We start from the raw sequence: 22,306 nt of genomic DNA on the forward strand, positions 1-22,306 counted from the left end.
CTCCTCCTTACCCCTTCTACATTCGTCCCTTGCCCCTCTTTCTCTCTTCCCTTTATTACCGTTCCTTCCACCTTTACGGTACCTCTCTTCCCTCTCCCTTCTACGTCCTCTCTCTCTCTCTCTCTCTCTCTCTCTCCCCGCCTCCACCATTTACACTGTTCCCTTTCTCCCATCTCCCTCTCTTTCCTCCACTAGCACCTCCTTTTTACCTCTCTTCCCTCCTCCTCCTAGACCCCCGTGGCCCTTTCTACACCCCCTCCCCCCCGGAATAAATCTCCCCCCCGCTGATCCCACAATGACCCGATGCGCCATTCCCAACTTTCCCAACAACGTGAGACCCACATCAAATAATCCTTAATACTCATCATAAAAACTACAACCACACAACAACAACAACCACGCCCACTATAAAACAACCACGCCTACAACAACAACAACAACAACGTGAGACCGCAATAATAAAAGGGACAACAAAAAGGTAGTTTTAAAAGACACACCACCATGAACAACAACAAAACAGAATTGACAAAAACAATAACAAGCAGTTCAACCAGCAAGGGAAAAAAATCACCACAGCCGCCAACTCCATCAAGAGCAATAATGCAGCCTCCACCAGAAAAAAAATGTAGTTAATAATAATAATAATAAGTACATGCAGTCATTAACGTGGTAACTTCTGGCACTCGCACAGTCTAACAACAAACGTAAAGGAATCTGATTACAATCCTTTCTGTCTTTTAGGAGTTTTATGAGAGAGAGAGAGAGAGAGAGAGAGAGAGAGAGAGAGAGAGAGAGAGAATAACCCATTACGATACAGTGCGCGAATACGTGAGAATCATACAAGTACCATTTACGTTCTTCGTTTACATGACTGTTAACGAATGTACATTTAACTTCCTGTTCTATTTATTCCCATGGGCTATATCACCTGAGAGCATAATTAGTTCCGCCCTAATCATATTGCATTCACCGTACTGCATTCAACATCACTCACTACATTGCACAATACATCCACTACGATTTACTCTGATATTACATTTCACCGTGGCAGCCCTCACTTCCCACCGTTATTTATATCACTTCATTTGCCTCATGACGGGTGATTTGCTGGCGTCGCTGGCCGTTGCGCAATAAACAACATATGCCGTCAAATGTCAGGGTAAGGTCACTAATAAACCACGGAATATCAGGGAAAGGCCAACCCAGTAATCAAGTTATATATATACATTATTAACATCGCAGTTATTATGAAGCTGTACGAATCACTGACGAGTATGTAGAATTACTGGCAAGATTCAAGAATAACTGTCGAGATTCAAAGACATTATCATTATATTCTCCAGTAATACAAGGTGTGGGATTGTGGCAAGTAGTGGTGACCATCAACCACTTACCTCATGTAGTGCTGCCTATTTCTTCCTTCACCATTATTTTTTTGTGTCTGCCTACTTTGCTTCCTATTTCTCCCATCCTTCTGTCACTTTTTGTTATTCTTCTTTCCACTTAGGGGGACTCTACTGTAACCCAGGAAACCACCTACAATGCTGGATGGTAACCACACAACCAAACTAGATAGCACTCAGAGAGCGTATACCTCCGCCAATGCCACTGCCATTTAAAAGGATCCAGATCCGGATCCATGGATATTTTGTGGAATACATAGGATCCGGATCCGCCTCAAAATTTAATCAATTATTCCTTGACCCATGGCCCATTCTTCCACAAATTTTTTATGAAATTTATTGAGAACTGTTGGAGATACTGTGTGGGATACATAGGATCCGGATCCGCCCAAAAATTTCAACAAATCTTTCTTGACCCATCGCCCATCCTCCCACAAAATTTCACTGAAATTCATTGAGGACTTTCGGTTATATCGTGTGGACAAACAAACAAACATTCAAACACAGGTAAATACATAACCTCCTCCAACTTAGTGGCCGGAGGTAATAACGGTGTGACATGGAGCCTCCTATGCTCCTGTTACCCGGGTGGAGAGACGCAAAAGCGGAATTCGTCCGGGAACCAAACCTCAACGCTCTTCCCCGCGCCTCGTTACGCTAGGGTGCTGTCTGCCACAAGGGAATATATATAAGTTCACGGAATAGGACACTTTAACATGGACCACTGCTTGCCTGCAGATGATAGGTGTGCTCGGTCAGACAGACCGAGGTTACTCCACAACAAAAAGGTGGGAGGGTTCTAGGAAGAAAGTAAAGGAAAACACAATTTTTAAAACAACAAGAATCACTGACGAGAATCAAGGATCATCATCATCATCATCATCATCCCTACTTCTCAATAGATAACGGTGTTGGCAGACGGGCTTCCCTTCATTTTCAGTTTCCAGGACAACAATGAGTATCAGTATATGTATCATTAATATTACTGTTAACTCTGGCCATAATTTCCACTGCCTCCTACCCATGGCTAATCTAGAATGCTAATAATTTACCACCATAACAAGGAACTACCGAAAGTACACCATCACACCAGAGTAGCCTATTCTCAGCATTAACCCTTTCAACACAATGGCGTCTGTTGTAAGCTATCTCTGCTGTCTTCATTGCAGAGATTTTTTTTTTAAGGGAATTTTCCATTTTGTGGGGTTAGATATGGCTTTCATTAACCCCTTCACTATAAGAGAGGTTCCCTATCCTGAAAAAAACAGAGCCACATCATAACGGAAAGACGTCCTTAGTATAATGGGGTTGTCAGCAGCCATTTAAACAGCACGCAGGATTACTATCACGTGTGTGTGTGTGTGTGTGTGTGTGTGTGTGTGTGTGTGATAACAGCCGGCTTGCACACGTGACATGGGAAAGCAACTCCACTAAACACTTTCAAGCCACGCAGGTTATCGGCTCTGAAAAACAACTGATCCGTAGAGCCGAGAGACAGTGTGGATGGGAGAGTGACCCATTCCCACCCAATACCACAATCCCAGGTTCGCGTTTAGGTTTCGGAGGCTTTTAAAGTGAAGGTGAGAGGAGCATGTTGAGCTGTGTGTTGTAGTGGCAGCGATTGAAACAGCCAGCATTAAGACATTGAGAATATCTAAACGGGGTGCAAATATGTGAGAAGTTAGAGTAAATAGGGTTATCTTATTGCCATACCAACAATCACTCCATTCCTGCCTTAGACATTCTCAGCTGTATCCCAAAGGCTGTTTACCTCTCACACAAACATATAAAAACATACTCCCTCTGACGCTACATCACACTCAAATCTCACCAGTCCTCACCAGCTCATTGTATTTATCTAAAAAATATCTTCAAAATACACAAACATACACAGGTAGAGAAGGTATGGCCAACTATGCCATAAAAGATAATAAACAAACAAAGTATACCAACAAAACATACACCTTCAACTATACAAAACATACAGTGCACTCCCCCTCCCTCGCCACCCCCGCCTCTACAACCAAACACACCAGTCCTCATTGGCACATATGTTTTAGACACGCCGATATTGACACTCCATCATGTGTGTGTGCCTCATATGACCTCACGCCTCCACACACACACACACACACACACACACACACACAGCCAATACACAAACAGACTACACAAATCCAATCACACAAGTACTCACATAATCAGTCACATAACATCCCCCCGTCTCTCTCTCTCTCTCTCTCTCTCTCTCTCACTCACTCTCTGTTTTTAAGCAACTCAGCATCCAATTACACGACTGCCGCAGTGTCATTCAGACCGGGCGATGGCCAGCGAAAAATGTAACAAAAATAATTACAAAAAACATAACACGAGACATCATAATCAGGGACAGGTGTGTGTGTGTGTGTGTGTGTGTGTGTGTGTGATGGGAATGTGACTGAAAAGGGGGGAGGGCTGGGAATAAGGGTGAGGGCTTAGTTATAAGTTGGCTGGGTTTGGAATACGAAAGAGTGGGAATTGAGAATAAGGCAGGGATAAGAATGAAGGTTTGGAATATGGGTAAGGAATGGCTTAGAATAAAGGTAGGAGAAATAATATCGAGAGGCTGAGAATGAAAGTGAAAAAACTGAGAAACGGAATAAGGGCAGGGGTTGAAAATAAGAGTCCGGCTGAGAATGAAAGTGGAGACTAGGAATAAGGGTGAGAGTTAAGAATAAGGGAAGGTTGATTATAAGGGTGGGAATTAAGAAGAGGAGTGAGAATGAGGGTTTAGGCCGAGAGTAAGGGTGAAATCTAGAGTTGGGGGTTGAGAATTAGCGCGAGATAAGGGGATTGGGTTGAAAATAAGCCTGGAGGATGAGAATACGAATAGAGGCTGAAAATCTGGGTGAGAATGGGGGAAAGATAATGAAAAATGAGGACTGGAAGGCCAAGAATTAGGATGTGTGCTGATAATACGGACTGGGTTGAGAATAATGGTGAGGGTTGATGTTAAATGTGTAAACTGTGTAAATAAAGTTGGCTTCTCTTGTTTCAGGGCACCACCCCACAGGAGCGGATGATAATAATAATAATAATAATAATAATAATAATAATAATAGACTTGTTTCGTCTAGCACACTGGACACCCCATACCTATTCTTCCTACAGTAATCCTCGTTTTCTGTTGCTTTACTTACTGAGGGGGTCCTATGCCAGTACGGCCCGCTCTCCATTTATTTATTTATTCCTCAGGTGCCAAAAAGGTCATTAGCAGATATTGTTATGGCAATAAAATAAAAAATGTATGGCTTGGAAAAGAGTGCCGTGGCCAACACACACACACACACACACACACACACACACACACACACACACACATCTACACAGCCACAAATACAGTAGTTACAAATACGAATAGCCACGAAAAATACACATGCACGTATTTATACATACGCAAAAAAATACATACACACAATGGCAAAAATACACACACACGTAAATATAATCTACACAGGCAGGGAAATAAGCGCACGCACACACACACACACACACACACACACACACACACACACACACACACACACATGGTACCTTTGTAGGGGGAGCAGCAAGGATCAGGTATAAGGGGGGCGAGGGGGAGGGGAGCCCTGTAATGTAATGGACCGAAGCAATGGGTAATGGGGAAGGTAGTCAGGCATGGAGGGAGGGGAGGGAGGAAAGAGGAAAGGGAGAAGAGGAGAGAAGGAAGCAAGGGGGTGATGGGGTAGGGGGTACTGGAGAGGAGAGGGGATGCAAGGGGAGGGTGGGGTCAGTACAGGGAAAATAGGGGGAAAGCAGAGGGGATGGGCAGAAAAGAGAAGATGGGGAGACAGGAGAGAGGAGGAGGAGAAGGGGAGACAGAGGAGAGAAGAGGAGGAGAGGGGAAGGCAGGGGGGTGAAGAGGAGAAGAGGGGGAGACGGAAGAGAGAAAAGGAGGAGAGAGGGAGACAGAAGAGAGAAGAGGGGGAGACAGAGGAGAAAAGAGGAGAAGGGAGACAGAGGCGAGAAACAGGAGGGCAATGGTGGCGAGGAGAGGGACAAAGCAAGAGGGGGGAGGAGGGGGATGTGAAAATGGGAGAGTGATGGACGGATGGATGATTGCACTGATGGACAAACATTTTACCTCCTATTAGCCTCATACATTATTTAAGTAGCAGCTGTTTTTGTCTGATAAACTTTTTTTTTGTGTGTACTACCGACTTTTACAGTGATACAAGAATTCATATCTATATTTTTACTGCATGAATGTGACACAGATCTATTCATATACTGCTTAACTCGAAGTTCACTTGCTTAGTTTTTTTGTAATTCCGCTTTGGACATTAGACAGGCAGTACGTTATAGAGGAGGTCCACTAGTCCCCTTTCTTATAACATTTTTATTTCAATGTATGACCATATTTCATTAGTCTCTTCCCTTGGGGCCCAACACAGTTACAGTTTCACCTCTTCTCCGTTCACGTCACCAGCCTGAGAACTGTTATTTTACTCACCGCATTTTCAAGATACCGGTACTGAGAAATATACAGTACGGTATTACATAAATGGGAAGAAACACGCAGGAAAAGGGGAAGGAAAACATAGGAAACGGGGAAGGTAAACACAGGGATGAGGGGAGGAAAACACAGGAAAGGTGGTATAACAAGAATCGGAGAGAAAAAAACACAGGAAAGAGGGAGGGAAAACAAAAGAATCAGGGAGAAAGAACACGAGAAAGGGGAAGGAAAATACAGGAAAAGGGAAGAAAACCTGGGAAACTGAGAAATATACATGAAAGGGGGAAAGGAAACACGGGAACCTGGGAAATACACGGGAACGGGGAAGGAAAATAGAGGAAACAGGGAAATACACAGGCAAAGGAGAAGGAACACACAGGAAACTGGGAAATGCACAAGAAAGGGGTAAGGAATCAATAGGAAACTAGTAGAGAAAACACAAGCAAAGAGGAAGGAAAACACAGGAAGAAAATACAGGAAATGGGGAGGGAAAACAAAGGACAGAGCTTAGACAGTTCAACCGATTATTTGTCCTTTTATCCCTACTACCACCAGACGATATTTTTCAAATTTGGAGAGCATTTTCGAACACTGTAAATCTGATATATAGCCTTCATTAACTCCTTCACCGTTAACTGTCTGCCCAAGTTGACTAAAATCGCCGATGGGAAAAAACGGTCACCGGAAAGAAAAGGTCACTGGCAAGTTAAAGTCAACAACACTACCCAATTCTAACTTCCCGGATTACATTGGGATTCAAACCTGCGTTATCATCAATAGCTGCTAATTCCATAACCACTAAGACATGGCTATTACAAACTGACGTGTGTAGCACTCAGTTGGTATCTAAATAATAATAATCATAATAATAATAATAATAATGCAGAAATTGGGATGATTTTAATGGATAGTTGGACGTAGCAGTAAGTACGCTGAACTGGAACTATGAGATACAGGAACACAGGGAGATAAACACTGTATGAACGTATGTATGGACGGATGTTTAAAAATCTTACTCACTACCTATAAAAAAATTATATCTTTATGCACACTACATACCGTACGAATGAGAGAGAGAGAGAGAGAGAGAGAGAGAGAGAGAGAGAGAGAGAGAGAGAGAGAGAGAATCCCCATTTAAAGCGAATGTTCCCCGTTTAAAATCCCTCACCACATGATGCGCGCTTTAAAAACATAACACTACGAACTACGCTCTGCACTTTACCTTATCATCTAGCTCTTCAGTGCCCTCTTACCTTATTTTCAAGCTCCTGATTATCCTCTTAAGCTTTACGGTATCGGCAAACGCACATTCACTTGGGTAGATCAACACGAACATTCATCAAAATGAAAAAACGAACTCGTACAATCCAAACATCCGAGATGCAAAAAGAGAGAACCAACCTACCACTGCACCAAATCAAGATCTATCATGTTGACGTGTTCCAAAGCCTGTTAAAATCAAAAAGCCTAAAACACTGCAGGATGAGGTAAACAATAGAATTCCAGCAGCTCTTCTTTCATTTTTTAAGAGGATTATATTTACTTGAGTGAAATGAAGATACGTACAAGACACTCATTTGACAATGGGAATAAAGGTTACAATGTTCACGCATCATAATATATCACCGTCAATGAAGGAATATCCGTCTCTGGCAGTCATGAAGGATACAGCCAATACAAAATACTAATTAGAAATCGGCAACATCATCGTAATCGAATCATAGAAAGAAACAGCATAACAAATTTAAAAGTAGAGAAAATATAAAAAAAGTTTCATACAACTATACGTACGAGAGTTGCCAATCCGTAAATTCTTACACAATTAAAACGCAATCACACAGTCAAAGCCCACGCCAGTTATCAGCGTCACTGAATAAAATCATCAAAAAACACAGAATACCAGTAAAAACGACTGAAAATCTCTAGAGCAGCGAGGGTAAGCAGAAAACTTGCTCGTGTGTTGCCATCAAGTGAGCCTTCCATTGCCGCCAACGAGCCGTGCGTAGCGTCACTCATTTAATGGCGGGTCAGCAGCTCCTAAACGGAAGGTATAAATTGCTCGTCTCTTGGGCTCAGTCAAGGGGCGGCGGTTTGGACTGAGCTGGCCTGATGGTGGAGTTATGGTGGAGCTCTGTGGGTCAGGTGTTTGCGTACGAGGTGAGTTTCTATGCTGTATGAGTTTGTGTAATGTGGGAAAGAGTGTCTGCAACAATGTAATGTTTACGTTGGAGTATGTAGAACTTTATATAGTGTAATATGGAAATACGAAGCTATATGAATGAATAAACCTCAAATTGAGTCCAGGTAGGTGGAATGTGATGAAAAATGTAAATATGAGATACAAATTTTTGATAGGTTGTGGTAGGTATGACAGTTTATTTAAGGTCTAGGATTTATGCAAGTAATGTATGGTTGAGGTGTAAGGATACAAATTATGGAAATTATGTTGATAAACAGCATGGAGCTCACCGTAATTTTACTATACTGAGGTAAGCTGTTTAAAAGATTAGTGAAAGGAAGAGGAAATATTTCGTGTGAGAAGTCATTAAGCGAAACTAGAAAATACCGAAATAAGTAGATTCAAAGACGAGAGAGAGAGAGAGAGAGAGAGAGAGAGAGAGAGACAGCGCGCTGTCAGTGCTGTTACGTGTACGCTTATTAGAATTCATGAAGGTAATGCTGTCGTAAATAAGTTAGCAGGCTCTTGTCTTCAAAAAATAAATAATCTTAATAATCCTAAGTTTAAGAGCTAATTTGCTACATTTTGAAAAGGTTCTCCATTGCTCTCGGTGTAGGGGGGGGGGGAACGTCCTACATTTGCTGGGATGATAATTATCTTTTTAAAATTTCTTCTTATTCCGCCAGATTATTGCACAGGGGGAAAATCTGTCGTAGTGAAGGAGATGAAAACTTGCCATTCCATATATAACCAGGGCTGTTGTAATTCTGTACATTACGGCCGGACCCCGTACCCTATCATCACAAACACGTCAACAAACAGCCCGCCATCATCACAAGCAGCGGCCCTGATGAGATACACACAGATCTGCCTCGTTATAACACTGCATATCATATTATCACCGCTGCAGCTAATTAGGAGAGTCGCCAATGCAGCCTCCCTTCACTGCTAGAATTATGATAGGATTTGCAGCTTTTACTGGTTTGTTTACATAATGCACAAAGTTACAAAGTGATGCATGTAACAGTGAAAGATAAACATTAAACTACAAATCTGCACAAATGTTAGTAATGTTTAAATCTATTACAGGTGTGAATGAGTTAGAAGGCTCTTGGTAAACTAATTAAAGGTGATGTTAGCAGATGTAAATCTTGGCAACTCATCTGTTATTCTACCGGACTTTAAAGAGATTTCCTAACACTTTTTCCTTGGCGATTAATTCTATACATCACACCTGAATATCATGTTGTGTTACTGATGCACACTATATCGATATTAAGATGATATAAATAGCATACAAGTGAAAGATAATGTGTAATATGCAAGATAAATCGCTGAGGATAAGATGCCACGATGCCTCCTTTGTAAATATAAAGCTCTGAATTTTTATGCAGAATTTCAGGTTCTTTTCTAGCTGGCATAAGATTCTTCGTAAAACATCATCATTAGCGATTTATTTTCCACTACACTTTGGCCCGAATTCTTTTAAGGTAAGGAGGCACCCGAACACTTCCTCCTTGGCGATTTATTTTTCTATACAGCTGATTAAAATCCCTCTGTACGTTATTTATGCAGTGTATGACAGATGTTTGAAGAATTTATTTAACATACAAGGAGGGTAAGCTGTAAACGGCATAATAAATCGCTTAGGGAAAGGTGTTAGGCAGCTTCCCCAACTGACGAGAATACAGGCCCTTGACTTTCCCTTGTATGCTATTTACATCTTTGCGGTTAACAGATAAGAGGGTACTGGGGGAGGCGGTGGCTGAATCGGTAGAGAGGCGGCCTACAGTCCTGATGGACCCAGGTTCGAATCCCGGCTGGGGCAGGGAACAGTTTAAGGATTTGAATTTCATAAAAGCAGACTTTCCTGATCTACCAGATGACCCGCCGACATGTCATAAAAGTACCCCCGCTAATACCAATACACAAGTCCTGTATGAGACAGCCCTAGCATGTATTCAATATGGACGGTGGGTGTTAGCGCCGAAGTGGTGACATGTAGAGAGGTGTATGGTAAGTAGGAGGACTACTGGGCCTTGAGAGCAGGCTGTGAAGCCTATGCCCAGAGTCGGACACATAAAAAAAAAAAATGGGAAGAATAGATCGGTAGGGAAGAGGTGTTACGAAATACCCAAAGCCACTTAGAATACTACCTGTACGGCCGTAACAAAAACAAGATCTTCAGCTGTTTCCATCCCTAAGCAACGACTCCCATCCTTCCATAACAAACCATCCTCCCTCATGCGATCCTTACATATACGCATACACCAACTGACCACTTAATAATCATAATAATAATAATAATAATAATGTGTCTGTTAGCTGCGGACTTGAATGTACTCGATAAAAGGATTGCAGTATACTTTTCAGGGCCCAGTTCAGTGCAACCACGTTCTGCTCCAACACGCCACCCTCCCCCACACTTTACACACACACACACACACACACACACACACACACCGGATTTATCCCTTGTTTGCCACTATTAAAAAAAAAAAACCTGACCTGACGCAAGCTTGACCCCGTAACCAAATAAATAAATAATAAAAATCTTTGTCTATACTAGCAACAACCTTATCCATCGACTGTACTTCATTCTCCTGTTGCAATGCCATCCTTAACCAGCCAATTATTTTTCACTTAATCAGAAAAAGAGAGAGAGAGAGAGAGAGAGAGTTGATTATAAAACTACAAAACGTCCCTGCATATTTGTCCTTACTCAACAACGATCCAAACACCATCCTCCCACATACTCACCCTACATACACACACACATATATACGTTAATAATCACACGTTCACACACACTTGGCAAATGACATGTTAGAATTTCTCCAGGTATTTTTATCCCTATCCATCAATGACCCCACGATATACCACCCTACTTCATACCCGTACAGCACTTACACACACACACACACACGCACACACACACACACACACACCTGGCTCAAAACATACCATAAGCCAACAAATATTCCTAGGTGTTCCTACTCAGTAACAAACCCCCATCCCGACCACAAACGCCACTCTCCCTCATACAGACATACTGAACATACGTCTACCCACTTGTTTGCCACAGTTCACCCCAAAACACCCCCCCCCTTCCCCCCCAACAATTAAAAAAAAAAAAAAAAAAACTGGGTGACGTAGCCTTGGCAACATGGCATCAAAGCGTTCGCGGATCCGGATTTGTGTATTGATATGCGGCAACAATCCGGCCTGATCCTGTCCCGCGCCTACCATTAACGAAGTCCCATTACCCACACACCACCATTAACCTTCATATAAAGCCACCATTACCATTTCTAATTCTCTCTCTCTCTCTCTCTCTCTCTCTCTCTCTCTCTCTCATCCGCAATGGCTAACAAGGGGTCAGTGGTTACATAGAAACATATTTGTCTGCATTTTTTTTCCCACCACCATCAGTTTTTGTATATTCTTTTATAATTCGTATTGGCTAAGAAAGAGATAGTGAATGTATTAAAAACGGATTATAATTAACAATTCTGCACATAATTGTTTCCAACACCATTTTAGTTTCGTGAGTAGATAGATAGACAGATAAATAGATAGATAGGTAGATAGATGGATATCACCGAACACGTTAACAAGAGTTAATGGATATACAAATGTTTTTTAGCTTATACTTTCTTTCCCTTTTTATGCCATTACTATACAAGTTTATTTACACATCGGGGTCTGTAGGTAAATGAAGATAATTATTACTGGCATATAGGCATATTTTTTTCTTATTCATCCATTGTATATATATATTTTTCATGATTTTCCAATCGAAGCACTGATTACCAGGGATTATATATATATATATATATATATATATATATATATATATATATATATATATATATATATATATATATATAATGTGTGTGTGTGTGTGTGTGTGTGTAATGAAAATTTTGAATTATTTTGCAGGCTTTTATTTAAGGCATAATGTCGTTACTGGTATACCTAAGATTAATGGGTTAAGATACGAAACTATTTTCCCAGAATAATCACTGTGTGTAATACTTGATCAGTTAATTAGCCTAACCTCTTTACATTGAGACAGGAAATTCCTCATTTCAATAACTGTCGTTGGCCTCAAAGTAATACAGTAGTTAAGACATTATACTCCGCGCAAGCTTAGTGAAGACTGTCCATTCTTACTTGTCACACACACACACACACACACACACACACGAAAGTCATACCTTCAACCAGTTCCCCACAGTCCCTTCATGCCTTCACCCTCATAATCCGAGAGAACCTTACTGTTATACTCCAGTCCTACACACACCCCTCCCCTCCCACTCGAGTGCCACGTGTTGCATTTTCCATCAATCCTATTAATCAGTCACATCAGTCAATCATATCATTCAATCGCCACATCAGTCATATTGATCAGTCACCACATCAATCTTATTAGTCATCACATCAATCAATTGGGCGTCATTTTTCTCGTATAGAGCAGTCAAAGGTTGATCATGGAACACCTAATGCTTTCTCTATGGATTAGAATCTTAATTAACGTCATAACCAGGTAATTACAGTACCTTCTAACTATCGCTAGACTCTGTAGGGGAAAAGCTAGTGTTGTACAGTATAACATAGCTAATCAGTATGTGAGCCCATCTTTACTCAGTGTACTTGTGGCTGAGTTCCAGGCCTGAGAGTGATGATTGTGTGACATATTATCAAGCTTGTAGAAGAACATCACTACTTTGTTTGTACCTCCAGGGATCAATAGTAGCCAGCAATCGACTAGGCTACCTCTGTGCCATATTAAGGTAAGGTAGTTGTGGATGAGTTCTCTGCCTACAGCGTGTGTATTCTGACCTAACTGACTTGACACCTTTCTGACGATATCTACCTGTAGTGGAACTGGAGGGTCGATTTAACTAATAACCAAGGAGATTCATTCCACCCTAATGACAAAGGCTCATCAGAATTCATACAACCGCCACTTAATATTCAGGTTGTGCCGGTGATCCAGTTTCATCAGGCGATATTAAACTGACTATAAATACCAGGCCTTGTAGCTAAACATCACTCTCATGCATAGTACCTCCCAAAGCAGCCACATCCAGGACACCACCTTCATACTATTCTTTTTTTTTAAGCTCGGGCAATAAAGAAATCCATTTTTAATGTATTCTATTGTACTATATTCTACTGCTGTATTCTAGTTTATTTTACTGTACTCCACTGCACTGTATTATAAAGCGCTGTACTGTATTCTTACCTTGGATTTGATGGAGTAGGGTGACCAGGAGCCAGAGTCGAATTGTGACCCCGCCCCTGCCCCGCCCCGCCCTCATCCTGCCGGCCGGGGGATCACCTGGGGGGCTAGGGGCTGTCCTGGGGGGGCCTGTGGGAGTTCTGTGTTGTCTGGGGGGACTCTTGGGGGCCCCTGGGGTTGACCTGTGGCGAGGGATTGGGGTGTGACTTGTCGATGCGCTGAAGGAATTTCGGGTCACCTATCGATGGATGCTCTCGAGTGATTGTTGAGGCGATTAGGGGATTTTCTGGGGACCACTTGTTGATTTTATAAGGGGGGATTTTTACGTCACCTATTGATATTCTGAAGGGGGGATTTACTGATTTCTGATGGATCTGAGTGACGGTGATTTCTAAAAGGATTTCATGAAGGTCACCTGTCGTTTCTCTAGGGGATTTTGGGGATCACCTGTCGATGTTCTTAGAGATTTGGAGATTACCCGGTAACACTTTTGCGTATTTCTTGGTTAGCTTGTAAAATTTCTGCTTTAGTTTTGTTTTGCTTTTCAGGGGGTAAGGGGGTTGTCAGCTAATGATGACTAAGGAGATGCGTTTGAGGTCAGTTTGGTGATACAGGAGATCCTGGAGGTTAAATTAATGTCACCTTTTTACACCTTTAATAATATCAACAACCACTCCTCGATTTTCTGCAAGGATTTTGGGTGACCTGCCGATTTCTTTGGGAGTCACCTAGGGAAATTTCTTTGGAGGGTTTGGGGAAGGAGACTTGATTAGGGTATACCTGAGGGAAGCTGGCACGTTAGAATGACTGGGTGGAGGTTACGGGCTTCATACATAATAAGACAAACAGTAAGCTGATTTTAGGGAATGTGGTGGATGATATGGTGTAAATCTGGGCGTGTTTTGATAGTCTGGTGGGTGAGGTGGATGAAATGGGGTGTATTATGACAATTTAGGGACCTGGATGGATGATTATAGTTGGTGTTCAAGAGACTGGGTGGAAGAAATTGGGTGTATTTTGGTATTTTAGGGAGATGTGGAGACAGACTGAGGTATATTCGGTGTATGGGGGAGTTGGCTAGATGAACAGAGATATACTTTGGTATTTTCAGGATGGTGTGGATGACTGGGGTATATTTTGGTATTTCAGGGACTGAGTTAAATGAATTCTGATATATTTGTGGTGAATCTGGGGACTGAGTGGTTGAATTTTGGGTATATTTTGGTATTTTTAGACCACTTGGGGACGTGGAAGGGCTTTAAGGTAATTTAAGGGGTGCCTGGGTGACCGTAGACCATCATTTTCTTTTTTTCTTTACTTAATTTGACTCTTGAAAATACTGAAAAGCCTGAACTTTATTTTTAAGACCCTTCACCTTTTTTTTTTTTCTTTTTATTATATTGTTTCACTTCTCTCTCATCCTACCTTTATTATATTCCGGAGCTTCTTGCACTTCCGCATGACTTTCTTCTATATTCCTTCGACTCGTATTCTCAAAACACTCTCTGCAACTTGCCACTTTTTTGCCACTCTCTGCCTCTTCCTTCAGTCTTTGTTATGTCTCTTCATGTAACTTTCCCCTCACTTTATTTTATATCACTGGTCACTGCACTTTCCTGGTACCTTCTGCAAATTTGTTTTCTCTCCTTCAACCATGTGTCACTTTATGCAACTTGGATATTTCTTGCACCTTTGTCACTTTTTTCAGCCTTATACACCCTTTCTTGCAATATTTGATAACTTTTATAACTTCATGCTGTATTTAGCACTGTATTTTTCAACTATCAGTTATCTTTTTCATATTTCTACAGCATTTTTCGCAACTTTCTTGCAACCTTAATGTTACATATCTCAAATTACAATAATTTCTTGCTCCTTTCTGTCTCTTTTGCAATGTTCAACTATAAAACAACCTTTTTGTCAACCCTTAGGTATTTTTGTGTACCTTGCACCTTGACTGCTGCCTATTTCCACCGCTGTGTCACTGTTTGCAGCTCAATATGATCTCCAGTAGCCAGGAATCACGCGTTTCCTTCATAAAGCTCTCGCAGCTTTAAATCACTTCCAAGCATCTTTCAAGTGGTTCATGGTCTATGGAAAAAAAATATAATCTTCGGACTACATATATCACTTCAATCTTTAGCTATCTTTAAACACACAATCCTCCTCTTATCACTTGTCTTTATCTTCAGCTACCTTCCTCCCCCTTATATTACCGTCAGTCTTACTCCCAAACCCTTCATCATCGTTCTGTATTTCCCGGATCTTACCCTCAGACCCGCAGTAATAATCCCCCTCCTCTTAAATCACGTGCACACATCCCATCTCGCTCTGTGTACGGTTCCGAGCTCCGTGTTTGTTTATCTGATTGTTTACATAGTCCCGTGGTACACATAGACACACACATTCACATACACACACACATGCACTGCTCGCTCTGTGTGTGCGTGTGTGTACGAAGGTTCCAATCAAACTAAATCCACTGTATATATATTCACGTAAGCCATAAATACTTAGTTACAGGAACCTCTAAGATGATAACTAATTTTTTACTAATATTAATTGGTATTCCTTTTCCTAGTTCTGTTTTCAGCCATAGTTTCTTAGTTTACTGCGCATTTTTTTAAAACTTGGATGTTCACTTTGCACCAATCTGCTCCTGTTTCAGAGTCCTGTATATATCTGCGCTGTGGAGAGAAAAAAGATAGGTGAGAGTATGAACGTAATATTGGATGTTAATAATAATAATAATAATAATAATAATAATAATCGCGTTAGACTATGAACGGGGTGTTGATGTTGTTGTTGATGATGATGATGATAAGAAGGAGGACAGAAAGGATCTATGGTTAGAGAAATGAATGAAGATAAGTGTGTTTTGATGCATATATTTTTCCCAGTTTCTCTCAGTAATAAATGCTCGTAATGGGAACACTGTATATCTTTGTACAAATGCTATACTGGCAGTGTATATGGGTGTCAAAATTCGTATTATGTATGTCATCAACCATCTGAAAATAGGAAGAGAAATGAAAAAAAGTTATTGTTTGTGTCACAGCAGTGATATTTGAAGTGTATTGGCTGTCTTTACTGAGCCTAATGTTTGCTGAGTCTGTAATGTTTGCTGAGTCTGTAATGTTTGCTGAGTTTGTAATGTTTGCTGGGTTTGTAATGTTTGCTGAGTTTGTTATGTCTGCTGAGTGTGTAATGGTATAAGTTCATTCCCGTGTACTAATACAACTTAAGTAACATTTATATTCGTGATAGAAAGGAGTCAAAAAATCATGCCACCCCAACAACATAATTTCTGCCTGACGTACTTACCTAGATATCGAACGGAAAAAAAAAAAAAAAAAAAAAAAAAGAAAAAAAAAAAGACGCTACTGTTTTGAATGGCCATTAAATACAGAAAAAAAAAATAAAAGTACAACCCCAAATCCGTGCTATATACAAATACCATACACCTCCCAAAATCAAAATTCCATCCCTCCGTATCGAAAGCAAGAATAAAAAAAAAAAATCATTGAAGTGAGAGAGTAATGCTAAAACACCATTAGCCACAAAACAAACACATACATCTAAGAAATCATATCGCTCCCCAGAACCAAAATTCTGATATATATATATTCGCCTCGGTATGGAAAAAGGGCAAGAGTGACCATATTTTGCCCCGGGTTAATAAACTTCACATGTTTTTTTACCCAGAGATATTCCAAGATATATATTTTTTCGTCCCTCTGCTTCTTGCCTCTGTTATTTCCTTCCTTGAGTTTCATCATTTCTTCTTTTCCTTCCCCTTTACTCCGTTTCTCCCCTCCTTCCATTTCTCTCTATCTGGTCTTGTCTTTTCCCTCCTTTCCTCTCTCTCTCTCTCTCTCAGTTCAGCTCCTGCCACGGTCTCTGCCACCACCCCCCTCTCTCTCTTTCTCCACTCTTTTCTATTCCCCCCTCTATCTCTCCCTGCCTCCCCTCCCCCTTTCTCCGTTCATCATATCTCATCCACTCCCTTTTGTCGCATCTCCCTGCCCCTGCTCTCCCCCCCCCCACCGTCTCTCCTTCACCTTGACTCCCCACTCACTCCATCTTACTTGTTTTCTTTCTTCTTGATTTTTCTTCCTCCTCCACTTTTTTTTTTCCTCTCACCCTTTCATCACACTACTCTTCCTTCCCTTCTCAACCTAAATCTCCCTGCTTCAGTCTTCTCCCTCTTTCTCCCTTTTTCGTGCCCTCCCTGTTGCCCTGTCCCCCCCTTTCAGTGCCTTCTCACCTCCTCTTTCCTCTTCTACATTCCCACCTTTCCCCCTCTCCTCTCCCCTCCTTCCTCCACTAATCTTTCTACCACCCCTCCAGTTAGTTTACTTCCTCCCCTCCCACCTCCCCTTATCTGTGTTCTCTGTCCCCTCTTCTCCCACTCTTCCCCTCTTCCCTCTATGTCTTTTTCCCCTCCTCTCCCCTCCCGTCCCTTCACCTTCGCTGTTATCTCCTTTCCCCTTCTCTCCCCTCCCCTCTCTTCCTTTTTACTTCCCTTCCACCTTTTCATACCTACCCTCCTTCCTACCCTCGCTCGACTCCCATCTCCCCTCCCCTCCCCTTCTTATTCATGCACCTCCTTTCCCTTCCCCTCTAATCCTCCTCTGCTCCTCCCCTCCTTTTTCCCTCTTTCGCTCCTCTCCCTTCTCCTCTTTCCTCTTACATTCTTTGCCTCTCCTCCTCTCTCCATTTCTCCCACATACCCTCTTTACCCCTTCCCGCTATCTCCCATCTCCTCCTCTCTTTTCCTCCTTTTCCCCATCCCCTCCCCATCTCCCCAACACACTAGCATGACAGTGTAATTCTTAACTCTGAAAAATAAGGTTGACATTTTGATATTTACATTTCTGTGCACTAAAATCATTCTGGTTGCGTGTGTACTCAGGTTTTATGTTTATTATCATTTTTGTGGCTGCCAGAGTAATTTATTTTATATTTTTGGAGTAATAGGTGAGAGAAAAGAGGCGGGGTGATGATGATGATGATGATGATGAAAATAATAAGTAATATTAATAAGAGTAATTATAATAATAAAAATAATAATAATAATAATAATAATAACAACAACTTATTATTCTTATCATCATCATCATCCCTAACTTTCATCATGTCCAGCCTGACCTTCCTACCTACTGATCTACACACCTACCTGTATACCAGTCTACCTTTAAAGGCCCCCTCCTACCTACGTGCTTTCTGCCTACTGTTCTACCTACCTAGCTGCCTATTTTAAAGTCTCTCCCCTCATTTCATTCTACTACTTCCTTGCAGAAAAAAATTACTCTCCCCTCTACCTACCTACTTCCCTATCAACCTGCCCACGTACCAACCTATTTATCTTCCTCCGTACAGTCCTGACCTTCCTGCTTACCTGCTCACCAATCCACCTTCCTCTCTGCCAACCTGTTTACCTTCCTACCTACCCATCTACATGCCAACATAACTGCCTACACATCGATCTTCTTTTCTACCTACCCTCCCACCTACCTTCCTACCTACTGCAGATATTTGGAAGAAACCTAACCTATTCAGTCTCAATTAGTAATTTTAGCAGAGTTTATAGGCAATTAATGCACTGAGAGAGAGAGAGAGAGAGAGAGAATTCATGGCGCGACACAGGTTACGTGGTCGATGAACTGGTTTCCCCCTAGAACACAAACCCTTCTTTCTAGTAACACTATCACAAACCCCGGGTGTTTTTCACCCGAAATTGGAAAATTGGAAAAAAATACTAAATAGGCCTACAGACTTTGATAAAAAAAAAAAAAATGTACAAGAAAAAACTTTAGGCTTTGTACTTTAACATTACAAAGGATTGAAAATCACATCACTTTGTTATGGGAACTGAGTAATAAAAATAGAGACTAAAAGTAGGGAAATTTTGGCTTGTTTCAAGAAAAAATCACACCCCAAAAATTCAGCATTTGCCTTTGGAAAACCACCCACGTCCTTCCAGGTCCTTTGGAACACCACTGAAGGGGTTGCCATGCCCCTGCTGCTGTGGCAGAAACCCAATGTTCACTCTGGTTTTCAGCCTTTGCACATACGAACCAAGGCCTGCAGCAGAGACCCACGTGCAGACAGTATTTCTCTCTCTCTCTCTCTCTCTCTCTCTATCTATCTATCTATCTATCTATCTATATAGATAGATAGATAGGTAGATAGATATTACGTTTGACAGTCTAGTTTCGGTTCCTTCATCTCTCTCTCCCTCCCTCTCCCTCTCACATTTCCATCTCTCCCTCCTCCTCATCCTTCACCTGCCCTCATCCCATCATCTCACTCTCACTAATCTCCCTTATCTCTCCTCCCATCATTCTTACTTTACCCGCACATATAATTCCCTTCTCTTCCCATTTACATCAACCACTCCCATTCCCTCACGTCTTTTTTGCCCTCTCATCTCCCTCCGCCTCCCTCAACCTCCTCACCCGTTCTTTCCCTCACTCCCTCCTTCTTCCTTGCCTCCCTTCGCTCACTTCCCTTCTCGTTTAAATCATTTCATCCCTCTCTTCCCTCCTCCAACTCCTCATTTCTTATCAGACCCACTCCTCCCTACTCCCTCCCTCCTGTCCACACTTCTACCCTCCCCTACACATTCCTCTCCTCCCTTCTCACTCCCTTCCTTATCAAAAAACTCTCCTTTCCTAACTCTCTTATCTTCCCTCTTCCTTCTATCTCCTTTTTTTCCATCACATCTTTTTCCCCTCTCCTCCTCCTCTCACCTCCTTCTTCTTCCCTCCCAACTTACTCCTCCTCACAATCACTTTCCCCTCCTTTTCCTTCTCTTTCCCTTTCCTTCTCTCCCTCTCCCTTCAATCCCTCACTCTTCCTGACCTCTCTCAATCCCTCTTCCTTCCTTCACTCCCTTCTCTTCCCAACCTCCAATTCATCTTCACACCCTCCCCCTCTCTCACCACTTCTTTCACTCTATTCCCTTACTCTCCTCTTCCTATCTACCTCCTCCCTCCTCCCTCTCTCCTCTCTTCCCTCCTTACCTTTCCTCCCTCTTCCCCCCCCCCATCCCTCCCTCCTCACTAAAACACCGATTTTTCCACTGAATTAGCCCAAGACCTGCATATTGGCCGAGAGAGAGAGAGAGAGAGAGAGAGAGAGAGAGAGAGGAAGTAAGCAGAGAAGAGAGAGAGAGAGAGAGAGGAAGTAAGCAGAGAAGAGATAGAGAAGAGAGAGGAAAGGAAATATCTGATAAGAGGGGAGAAGGAGGAGGAGGAGGAGAGGAAGGAAGGAGAGAGGAGGAGAAAGGAAAAATATCAGCCTGAAGGGGAAGGGAAGGAAAGTGGAAGGGAGATGAGAGTGTAGAGGAGTAATGGCGTATGGGGGGAAAGAAAGTCGACAAGAATAAGGGAAAAGAGAAAAAAGGAAAGTAAAGGTAAGAAAGAAATGGATGAGGAAGATCACCTAGACAGGGTTGGAGGTTAGAGGAGGAAGGGAAAAGGGGAATGTGGAGGGAGGGGAAGCGGGAATATGGAGGGAAGAGGGGGAAGGGATGTGAAGGGAGACAGGGAAAATGTGGTGTGGAGGGACGGGAAGGAGGAATGTGCAGAAGAGAGGAGGTTGGTAGGATAGGGGAGGGAGGGAGGGGGATAAGGGGAGGCGGGGAGGGGATGTGGGGGGAGGGGTGGTCGGCAGGAACCCGGTGTAATCTCCCGGTAAATCTGAAAATCGGCGACTTTACATCCGGGACACAAAAATTCAGACTAACATACAGGAATTGGCCTCTCCCCTCCCCCTCTGGCGTCCACACACACACACACACACACACACACACACACACACACACACGTAGTATATCCTTCTTTGTGATTTATATATTTTTCCTACTACACTTGAGCATTCTCGTGTTTTGTCCATTTCGCACTGATATAGAGTTTGCATCAGTAAGACACAAAAAGATAGTGAGGCGTATGGTACAGAATAAATCACTTAGGGAGAGGTGTTACGAAATGTCAGAGGTAGCTTAGAATACGACTCTCCATGCCACACCTCATGTCACGATCACCACTAAAAATAAAATAAAATACGATTAAGGTGTTTACGGTGTACAGATGGCTTTGAGAATATCTCCGCTACACCATCACAGTGCTATATAAACATTTACACAAGCACCACATCCATTCACAGTCCACAGCCAAACACACACAAACACCACATCTATGCACAGTCCTCAACCAAACATACACAAACACCACATCCATCCACAATCCCCAACCAAACACACAAACACCTCATCAATCCACAATCCCCAACCAAACACACAAACACCTCATCAATCCACAATCCCCAACCAAACACACAAACACCACATCCATCCACAATCCTACACCAGTCACACAAACACCAAATCATCCAGCCATAATCCCAGTCCAAACAATCTTTCATGAACCTCCTTCAGAAATTCAATCCACAGATATTGCCCTTCCCAGCGAGAGGCGACTTCGCTTCACCAGACTGCTTGACCCAAATAGAGCCAATAAAAAAAAAAAAAAAAAAAAAAAAAAAAAAGCTGAGATTTCTAGGTAGAAGAAGACGCGGAAACTTACCTACAGACAGGTACACCGGCAGACAAACGTAGAGACAGACACACAGACATAGGACAAACACAGACAGGCAGACACACTCGCAATCAAGAGACAGACAAACCCATACAAAGAGAGACACACAGAAGGGCCAAGACTCAGACAGGCAAACACACAGACAGACAAACACACAGGAAAATCAAGGCACAGACAGTTACCAAACAAAAGACAGTTACAAATACAGGCTGCTATACAAGGACAAACACAGACAGACAAACTCACAAATACACAGAGACACAGCAAGATGACACAGACAGAAGAACAGACTTACTGACACACACACACACACACATACACACTCACATACATACATACACACACACACACACACAC

The 22,306-nt window shown here is 42.2% G+C and overlaps 1 protein-coding gene across 1 annotated transcript in view; it reads right to left on the reverse strand.

Moving 5' to 3' along the window:
- The window catches only part of LOC145394088 (lachesin-like), a 331,804-nt gene extending 318,139 nt beyond the window's left edge, over positions 1 to 13,665 (reverse strand). Inside the window, exon 1 of the mRNA XM_080268060.1 lies at positions 13,350 to 13,665. Coding sequence (XP_080124186.1) covers positions 13,350 to 13,425 — 76 coding nt within the window. The 5' untranslated portion in view covers positions 13,426 to 13,665. The remainder of the gene's footprint in view (positions 1 to 13,349) is intronic.
- Positions 13,666 to 22,306: the final 8,641 nt, after the last annotated feature.

Source organism: Coenobita brevimanus, chromosome 26, assembly GCF_032717465.1.
Source record: "Coenobita brevimanus isolate Jiangsu-jjx chromosome 26, ASM3271746v2, whole genome shotgun sequence".
NCBI lineage: Eukaryota > Metazoa > Arthropoda > Malacostraca > Decapoda > Coenobitidae > Coenobita > Coenobita brevimanus.